General features: G+C 50.2%; 1 protein-coding gene across 1 annotated transcript in view; it reads left to right on the top strand.

The window, feature by feature from the left end:
* The first annotated feature begins 1,396 nt into the window (after positions 1-1,396).
* KLF13 (KLF transcription factor 13) overlaps positions 1,397-10,749 on the top strand; it is a 66,275-nt gene continuing 56,922 nt past the window's right edge. The window contains exon 1 of the mRNA XM_083183760.1: positions 1,397-2,407. Coding sequence (XP_083039886.1) covers positions 1,927-2,407 — 481 coding nt within the window. The 5' untranslated portion in view covers positions 1,397-1,926. The remainder of the gene's footprint in view (positions 2,408-10,749) is intronic.

Genomic DNA, 10,749 nt, shown 5'->3' with positions numbered 1-10,749 from the left:
GGCACTGCCGGCAGAGGTTCCCTTTCATCAGCGACCATCTCTGGTCGCTGATGAAAAGGAGAAACTGAGCAATATATTGCTCAGCCATATATTGCTAGCAATATATGGCTGAGCAATATATCTCCCCCGTGTGTATGGGGCTTTAGAAGGATTTGGGCAGAAAGAGTGAACTAGAATAAGGCCCTACAGTATGTCACTGATGATACGTGCTCCCATGCTTCATCAGCAATATCCACCATCAGTCCTACATGCAGCTCAGTCTGAGGATAAGTGCTCTTGGGAAGATAGGACAGTGTTCCAAAAAGGCGACTTGTTGGGAGGTATGGGCAAATATGTCCTATTGTACAAATATGTGTGATGGTGAATTTAGGCTGTAAACCAAAACTTGACCGGGACTATACTAAGCTGTGTATATGATTATGTTTAACATTTGTCATTATATATAAGTCCCTCTCTCCAAGTTACCATGTTCCCATGGAAAGGTCCTCGTCCTCTCCTGGTGGTTTGTCCGATATGTCACTGATGACTAATATATACTAGTAGTTTTGGATCCACCCTAAGCTCCTATACTTACCTTGTGGTCAGAGGTGCATGCTTCCCAACAGTCCTATTTTCACAGGACAGTCCCGCTTTTTTCAACTCTTCTACCTAATCACTCACTGTCAGCTAGAAATGAATGTAAATAAAGAAATACTGCTGAAAGTGTATAATGGTACCGGCATTACATGTATAGAAGCAAATATAAGTGCCAGTTGTAATATTTTGAAATGCTTGCTACACGATACCACGCTTGCTGCAGATTCAGACCAAACTGTAAAACTCCACATTTCTGCTAGATAATGAGGAACAAAGCCATAGAAACCGCTTGCCAAAGCAGCATCTGGCATCTTTCTCCCTGATCCCCTATTATCTCTCTGTTCTGCAGGTCTCACTGCAAGCTGCAACTGGGATGAGCATATAATCATATTAGGGCATAACTGACAAACCCACTGGTGGAATTTCTGCAGTTACCTCATATGGTACAATTACATAGAATAAGGAGTGACATTGTCAGCCCCAAGTAACTCCTTTGTCACACAAAATGAAGAGTGTAAAATCTTCTTGGCAGGGATTCATGGTGCTGGCAAATCCTAGCAGTGTGTTTGCAAATCCTACTTTGTCCAGACTCATTGTCAGAGACCTACACTGATGAATAAATGATTATGGAACTCAAGGGTGGTGTTATCCCCTCTCATGTTGCCTGCAGTTCCCAAGTTGCACGAATTCCAGGGCCAATGGGGATCAGCATAAACAAGCCGGTGATTGGTTGGCGGTGTTGCCAGGCCCAATCGGCGTGCAACCCTTGGGTTGGCAGGGGCTGTGCACCCCGGGCGACTAGGCTCTGCAGCAGAGAGCTGCTGCTAGGAGTCAGGGATGACTTGTCCTCAGCCTGAGCAGCCCGGGATGTGGCTTCTTGGTGACGTCACTCACAGATGTTTCTCAGGGCCACGCCCCCACGTGGGACTGGAGCGCACCCTCACACACATTAGTGCACTATACTAGTGGCAGGAGGGAGGGAACACACAGGGCACCTCTATTACTGCTGCTGCCGCCACACTCGCACCATGTAGGACGAAATATCATTTATTTACAAAAAAAGAAATAAAACACTTATTATCTCCATTGTTCTCCCCTGAGAGGATACACCGCAGCTGCCAATGTCAGGAGCCGTCTCCGCTGCCGCAGATGGATGCGTGTCTCTGTGCGAGTTGGGCGTGATCTTCTCTATGGGGCCAGTGAAGCCGGGTGTCAGCTAGTAGGGCAGTAGCAGCGCGTGTGACACACCGGGGGCACATCTGTGAGATTCGTCCACTGGATGCAGCGGGAGGGAACAGCTATACAGCCGCCGCCGCCGCGCCACTGACAGCCCGGGAGCAGGAGGAGAACATGTCCGCAGCCGCCTATGTGGACCACTTCGCGGCAGAGTGCCTTGTGTCCATGTCCAGCCGCGCCATCGTGCACAGCGCCGCCCCGCCACTGGCCGCAGCCCCCCCGCCGCTGCTGACCGAGGACAAGGCTGTGAGCCGGGAGAACGCTTCCCTCTTCGTCGTGGCCCGGATCCTGGCCGACCTCAACCAGCAGGTCCCCGGCCTGGCCGCGGCGGTGAAGGAGGAGGGGAAGGGGAGCCCTGAACCCACCGAGGAGCAGCCGGGGGAGAGTGCGGCTGCCGTAACCGGCAAGCATGAGGACAGGGCGACCACACCTCCCCGCCTCCTGCCGGAGCCCGGCCTCAGACAAAGAGCCCGGCGTGGGAAAAGCAGAGCTGACCCGGAGTCACCCCTGAAGAAGCACAAGTGCCCGTACTCCGGCTGCGAGAAGGTGTACGGCAAGTCCTCGCATCTCAAGGCGCATCTGAGGACACACACAGGTCAGTGCCCCCCGCCCGCCTCTGGCGGCGCTACTACTATTATTGTCGCTGCACCACTGCCCCTGGGTGTATGGGGAGGCAGACAAGAGTGACCCCGGCTGCCCCTGCTCACACACCCGCCCCCTCCCTGCTGCTGCCGCCGGGCAGATGACATGTTATGCCGGCGCCAGGCGCGGCATGCAGGTGACAGGGCGCTGCAGGCTCACCGGGGAGTGAGGGGCGCAGCGGGGATGGGGAGTGGGCGCTGCTGTGTGACGGGTGTTAGGGCTGCAGCGTGCCGCTAGCACACACAGGTACAGGAGCGCATGGCTGGACCCCCCCTCTATGGCACAGAGCTGCTGCTGCCCCCCCTGTATCACTATGCGCCGCTCTGATCCTCGCCCCGGGCCGCTGACATCACGCTCTGTGGTGGGAACTGGAAGTTGAGCTGAGGTAACTGGCTGGGAGAGCCCAGCGGGCGGCACTGACACAGGCTGCGGGCCACCTCATATGACCCCTGGGAAGCCCCGGCCGCTGGCAGTGCGACGGGGCAGAGGGCATGCCGGGCACGGCGCGGCCGGTGACAGTGACGATGGGAGTAATAACAGTGATGATACCGGTGACACATTACATACAGAGATAGAATAATCCTGTGGGGCTCTTTGTTATACGGGACACACCCCTCAGTGCGCCACGCCCCCGTCCACACGCGCTCTACACAGTCTCCCCCTCACCCCCCTGCTCACACGACCTCGCCCTGTGCAGGGCAGCCCGCTCTTCTGGCCAGCAACAGACATCACCAACGGATCCCAGACTGCTGCATGTGTGCGAGGGCTGGGCAGTTGGGGCGGCAGGCGGGCAGGTAGAGCCAGGGGAATGTGGCAGATGCCTTCATTGTCATTGTCAAACACTAATAAGGAAGGGAACGTGTCTGATCTGTGAATGCCTCTAAATTGTTGGCATAGTCGTGCTGCTTTCCCGCTATGGCTGCTGCCCCAATATCAGTGTGAGAGCCAGCACTGCGCTAATTCATCATATTGCAATTCTAGCATACTATTATATGTGTACCTGTGTATCCGCTGATCCATATGGGCCCCCATTATTGTAGCACGCACCAACACCATGAGGCAGCAGGCCCAAAGCATGATGGAATGAGTTGTGGTGCATCACTCTTTTACTGCTGTGCTTTACCTTTCCTATATGTAGTCCACATTGATCATAAAGTGTGAAAAATCCAACAAAAGAAAATAATCATGAAAAACATGTTGACCTATTGTCACAGTGCATGTTGGCCTATTGACTGTCGACCTATCATCCGGATACCTTACTGTCTGCCCAAATTTTGTGTACACATTGGAGCAAATTAAAGGAAGAACAGAACACTGATGGTTTTTCCCTCCATTAGCGCTCTAGCATTAGGCTAGTGTTTAATGTGCTGCACATCAAACCCTAGTGTCTGCCCTATGCATTTACGGAAGCACGTAATCGCCGGGTTGGGATCGTTTGGTCGACATGGTTCTAGGTCGACAGGACATTAGGTGGACAGTGTCTAGGTCGACAGGTCATTAGGTTGTCCAGTCGACAAGTCAAAATGTAGACATGGGGTTTTTCACTGTTTTTTTTTAACCCAAATGTCATCACAGTTTGAAGTGCACCGCATCCCATCATATCGCTCGCTATGCTTCAGGCACGGTGCCACGCTGTGCTCGGCACACTATTTTATTCTCCCACCACTCCCTAGTGGATGGTAGGGCATGAAATACCGCCTGTCAGCTCAAAAAACAGTGAAAACTCCATGTCGTCCTAGACCAATGTCAACCCAATGATTGTCGACCAACATACTGTAGACCAAATGACCGTATCCCCAATCGCCTGTACACACTGAGCGATGAAGTCGCGTCCACCCGACATCTCGCCAGTGTGTACCTGAATTTAGGTTTGTTTGTATGTTATTCATATTTCAGAATTTAAGGTGTGTAGCTTAAGTGGTGGCCGCAAAGATGAAGTACCATTTTCTTCCACTGATTGCGCCCAGACAGCCTGGTATAGCCACGTGAAATTGGGGGGGGAAGGGCTGCAATGCAAGTGCCAGCAGCTGTTCACTTTGCTTGTCAGAGATTCAGGCATAACTTTTTTTGTTTACAAGGACTCCTCCCCCATTTATTTGCTGCTGTTGTCAGGGTCTAGGCCTGTATTTGTATAATAAGGGCTGTGCACCACACCCCACTGCTCTACAATATCACGCAAACTGTGAACCAGTTCTAGTTTATCATGCATTTTTTATACACTTTTTTTAGGGCAACAAACTGGTAATATTTGCTGCTACTTAGTGCCTGGATGTACATTGATAACCGTGCCAAAGTTTGACAAGAGCAACCTTGTCTTTTTCCTTTCTGCAGCAGGTGCAACAATATTGTGGGAACCTTCTGTTTCATTCCCATGAATCCATGCTTAATGCTGATGGTGCTTTCAGTATAAATGATACTATTGGTACAAAGTATCATTTGTATCTGACTCTAGAAATTAAGGACAGTTGCCATATTATTACTACTACTATTATTATTATTATTCATGTTTGCCAATAGCTGGTATGCTATCTGCATCATCATTTACAAGATCTCTGGTATAAAATTAGTACATGAATTGGCACATAATGCTATTCACATTCACTCAGACAAAAACTTCTTGCATGCAATCACTGTCTTTCCCTGCATGTGATGGCGACACGTAGGACTGCGTATTGCTGTGTCAGATCACTTAGAAATGGGGTGACAATTGCCCCCCTCTGTATGCCCCTTAACTTGTAGCTGACCTCTATACTGCCAGCTGAGTAGCTAGAAATCAATTTACTGAAAGAGAAGTGTTCAGTTAGCTGCCTCCTCACATAGCTAGTCAACTACTTTTTGCTGCTTGGGGCAAAGAGACAACCAAGATGTTATAGGATGCAAATCAAGGGAGTTTCTGACTCATTGGGCCTAATTCAGACCCAAGCACAAGACAAATTTGGGTACTTGTTTTCCTAGCACGGCGCCACCGATTTAGATTGTATCCATCGGGTCGGAAAAATCGGTTCCATCGCATGCCAACCAAATCGCATGCGATGTGATCGACCTGATTTTTACATTGGGATCAATGTAAAATGGTCCCTGAGACCCGATTTTACATTGATTTCAATGTAAAAATCCTCAAAACCCCCCATTTTAATACTAAACCCCCCTCATGTTTCAAATGCCCCCCCCCCCCCATTGTTACCGCCACCCCACTATTGACGCCAACCCGAAGCGTGGGGAGCGCAGCTGTACGCGTCCTATGACCTTTTCATACCCCTACTATCCACGTTGGTGTTGAGTTGATTTTATATAGTGTGGCGAGCGGACGCGGATACCTTCACAGGTATCCGAGCCCGAAGCACTGCGCTCGCCACGCTTCGGGCTCGGTGGCTCGCTGCGCTCGCCACACTATATCAAATCAACTCCTCGCCGACGTGGATAGTAGGGGTATGAAAAGGTCGGAGGACGCGTAGCGCCGCCCCTCGCTTCGGGTTGGCGTCAACAATGGGGGGGGGGGCATTAAACATCATTTTTAACCATATTCAATGTGAGATGGGCCATATTGGCCCATTTCACATTGTCACCTACGTATAATCGGGTTGATTGCGCTGATCGCATCGCGGGCCATTATAATGGGCCGCGACCGACGCGATCAGCCCGATTTTCACTTTAAAAAATATTTAACATTGTTCCCTATGGGAAAATCGGGTTGATCGCGTCGGTCGCATAGCGGGCCACGATGGACGCGATCAACCCGATTTTGTCTTTCACCGGCAAATTATCTGGTGATTGACACAAAATCGGGTCCATCGTGTTGATTGTTTGCCTTAAGTGCCTTAAACTTAAGGCATACAATCAACGAGATGGGCGAAGTGCTAGGAAACAAGTACCCAAATTTGTTCTCTAAATGGGCAAAACCATGCTGCACTGCAGGGGGGGGGGTGTAAGCTGTAACGTGCAGGTATAGTTAAGGCCCCCATCCTCTAGTGTTCGGCAACAAATGAAAAGGGCCCAAATAACATTTGATTACCCTCTGATTCTGATCCAATGCGCAGTCCTGTGTACATCGGATCGGACCCAGAGATAGTCACTGCTGAACCATGGGTCCATCGGATCCCACAGCCTGGAAAAGGATGGCATTTGATCGATCATATACAAAAGGATTGCATATGATATAGGGGGTTATTCTGATTCACTCGGAATGGCACAATAACTCTGTAATGGACAAAACCATGTGCACTGCAGGTGGGGCTGATGTAACATGTGTTACGTTTGAGTGTTTATTGTTTCTGTGCAGAGTAAATGTCTGCTTTATTTTACACTGCAATATAGATATCAGTTTGAAGTACACCCCCCCCACCACCCAAATCTAACGCTCTCTGCACATGTTACATCAGCCCCACCTGCAGTGCACATGGTTTTGTCCATTAGAGAGTTATTGTCCTTTCCGAGTGAATCAGAATAACCCCCTATATCATATGCGCTCCTTTTCCTGGCTGTGGGATCATTGTGTATGTGGTTTTGTCCATTGCTCTGTTCTGTGACCATTCTGTATTTGGGTAAACTGTTTTGAGTGACTTGACCCCCTTGACTAAACATTTGTTTATTGCCTTAATCTATGGTTTTAGCACCTACTGTAATACTTCAGCCCATTGATGCCCGAGTCCCCATTTTTGAGAGATGCTATTGCAGGATTTCCTTGTGTAGGTGTTCAGCAAGACTCTATGCCATGGGTGTCCAAACTTTTTGCAACGAGGGCCAGTTTTGGTGAGGTGAAAATGTGGGGGGCCGACCATTCAGCCTGACATACTTTGAATCATTAATCTCATCAGAATGGTCCCCCCATTCACTTTATGTCCCCCAGCCTGCCCCATCACTGTATATTCCCTAGACTCCCCCCCCCCCCCTTCTATGTATTTCCTCCAGCCTGATCCCATTCCCTGTATGTCCCACACTCTGCCCCCTTCACTGTATATTCCCCTGCCTGACCATCTTTCTCTGTATGTCCCCCAGCCTGCTCCTCCTTCACTGTATGTCCACCATTCACTGTATGTTCCCCACTCTGCACCCATTCACTCTGCCCCCCAGCCTGTCCCCCCTTCTCTTAAGGGCCTCCATTCATTGTATGTCCCAAAGCCTGACCCTCCTTCACTGTATGACCCCCATTCACTATGTACCCCACTCTTCCCCCATTCACTGTATGTCCCCCAGCCTGCCCTCCTTCACTGTATGACTCCCATTCACTGTATGACCTCCATTCACTATGTACCCCACTCTGCCCCCTTCACTGTATATTCCCCTGCCTGACCATCTTTCTCTGTATGTCCCCCAGCCTGCTCCTCCTTCACTGTATGTCCACCATTCACTGTATGTTCCCCACTCTGCACCCATTCACTCTGTCCCCCAGCCTGTCCCCCCTTCTCTTAAGGGCCTCCATTCATTGTATGTCCCAAATCCTGACCCTCCTTCACTGTATGACCCCCATTCACTATGTACCCCACTCTTCCCCCATTCACTGTATGTCCCCCAGCCTGCCCCTACTCCCCCTTCTCTGAATGGGCATCACTGCCTCCGTTCACTGTATGTCCCCCCAGCCTGACCCTCCTTCACTGTATGACTCCCATTCACTGTATGACCTCCATTCACTATGTACCCCACTCTGCCCCCATTCACTGTATGTTCCCCAGCCTGCCCCTGCTCCCCGTTCTCTGAATGGCCATCACTGCCTCCGTTCACTGTATGTCCCCCACTCTGCCACCTCCCTTCTCTGTATGTTTCCCAGCCCCTTGTGTGAACCAGAGGAAGGAGAGGCAAAGCAGGCACTGCAAGGACAGGAGATGCTTGGCTCCCGCTGCTGCCCTCCTCCGCTCTGCATGTTACGGGAGCAAGCTTTATCCTTGCTGCCCCCCTCCCCAAACACTGCCGTCACTGTGATTGTGGAGTAGGGTGATATAAGATAGCAGCAGCAGGGGTAGGACACCAAACACATCTGACTGTGGCAGCCGGCACCTCCTCACTGCAGCAGACAGCAAGGTAAAGGCGCGCTCGCCGGGGCCCCACCTTTAGTGTCCTGTGCTGTGCTTCCCACATCTGATGCTCTGCCCGCTTCCAGCTGGAGGCTGCGGGCCACTTGAAATGACAGCACGGGCCGCAATTGGCCCCGGGCCTGACTTTGGACATGCCTGCTCTATGCCGTTTAGTGAAATAAGTCCTCTTGACTTTAAAAGACAGCATAAAAATAGGGGTATGGGTCATTGGGTCAATCAATATTAGGTTGACATTCATTAGGTCAATCACTGAAGGTTGACATGGCTTAGGACAACATGCCGAAGGTCAACACAAGCATTATGTTGACAATGGCTAGGTTGACAGTCAAAAGGACAACATGGTTTTTTCACTTTTTATTTTGCCCTGAATGTCGACATGGACATCGTCTGTGTAGGTCGCCCCCTTGCATGACTTACTGCGGTCACCAGGCTTCGGGCACGGTGCATCGCTAAGCTCGACACTATTCTATTCTCTCTCCACGCCCTAGTGGATGATGCACGCCCTATGCAATACCGCCTGTCGGCACATGTCGGCTATAATAAAGTGCAAAACCCATGTCAACATTTTGACTGTTGACCTAATACTTGTTTCGACCTAAGCCATGTCGACTTTCAGTGGTCGACACAATGCATGTCGACTTTATATGTGTTGACCTAGCGACCATATACCAAAAATAGAATGCAGTAAATATCTGCCTGTACTTTCTTTACACAACTCCTAATGTAATATAGAGCAGTATAATACATCTGTGAAACACTGTTTGGGCAAGATCTAACTTGGTAACGTGGACTCTGAACCAAGTATTGTAAACATTTACTGATCATTCCGTTGCATAAGTGTGATGCGTTACATAATGTTTTGGGCGCTATTATAGAAGTATTACAAGGCTTACAATGTGCATTTCTTACCGGTGTAATCATTAAACTGTATGTTGTGCTCTGTGACAGCCTGCTGATGACGGATAGTACAGATGTAGTAAGAAGCGCAGCAGCCTATACTGACTAATCATTTCTAGCTTTGTGCAGAGCGTACATTGGATGCAGGTTTGGTTCTTGTGCCTCCTTAATTGGAGAGCTGGAACAGTAGTGTGAAATGGCATGCATCGCAGACTGAGTACACTAATGGCATGTTTGCATACTTGTGATCTGGGGTAGAACAACCCTAGAGCCAGAAAGGCCTAGCATTGGCTGTATCATTTGTTGGCAACTGAGGCCTTGTACAAATGCATGCTTTTGAGGATGTGTGCATTATAAACTAGGTCAGCGGTTCCCAACCTGTGGTACGCGTACCCCTGGGGGTACTCGTCCACACGCTGGGGGGGTACGCCGCGGCCCGGCCTGTAATGGTCCAGGTCGCTGGAGGTGAGGAGAGTGCATTGCGCATCTCTCCTACCCCTCAGTGTGCTTCCACTGTGGGGCATACTTGTTGCTGGCACTGTGGGGCATTGTTGGCACTGTGGGGCATACTTGTTACTGGCACTGTGGGGCATTGCTGGCACTGTGGGGCATACTTGTTGCTGGCATTGCTGGCACTGTGGGGCATTGCTGGCACTGTGGGGCATACTTGTTGCTGGCACTGTGGGGCATACTTGTTGCTGGCACTGTGGGGCATTGCTGGCACTGTGGGGCGTTGTTGGCACTGTGGGGCATACTTGTTACTGGCACTGTGGTACATTGCTGGCACTGTGGGGCATACTTGTTACTGGCACTGTGGGGCATTGCTGGCACTGTGGGGCATACTTGTTGCTGGCACTATGGGGGTATACTTGTTGCTGGCACTGTAGGGGCACTGTGGGCACATACCCAGTACCATGGGGTCATACCTGGCACCGTGGTGGCATTCCCGTTTCTGGCACTGTGCGGGCATACCTGGCACCATTGGAGCATATGTGTATCTGGCACTTTTGGGGGCATATGTGTATCTGGCACTATTGGAAGGCTAACGTGATCCGTTGGAATGTCTGTTGCTTCAGTAATAGAGATTTGACAAGGTTCTGTTATTTTATATGCTGTCCGCAGAATGGGCTGAGCTTATATTGTGGTCAAGTGGTTGCACTTTTTTTTTTCTCGTCATTGCCAGTATGACTTGCCCCTGTTAAGCCACACCCCTTTTAGGCCACGCCCCCTAAAATTTCACGAGGGGGTACTCATAAATGAAAAGCCTAATCAAGGGGTACGGGAGACAAAAAAGGTTGGGAACCACTGAACTAGGTCCTTCTGATTGTGGATTGAACTCTTTAACAGAAAAGGGCTTTATTTATCATGC

The sequence above is a fragment of the Crinia signifera genome, chromosome 4 (genome assembly GCF_055691185.1).
Source record: "Crinia signifera chromosome 4, ASM5569118v1, whole genome shotgun sequence".
Lineage (NCBI taxonomy): Eukaryota > Metazoa > Chordata > Amphibia > Anura > Myobatrachidae > Crinia > Crinia signifera.
This window is presented reverse-complemented; position numbering and strand designations above follow the sequence as displayed.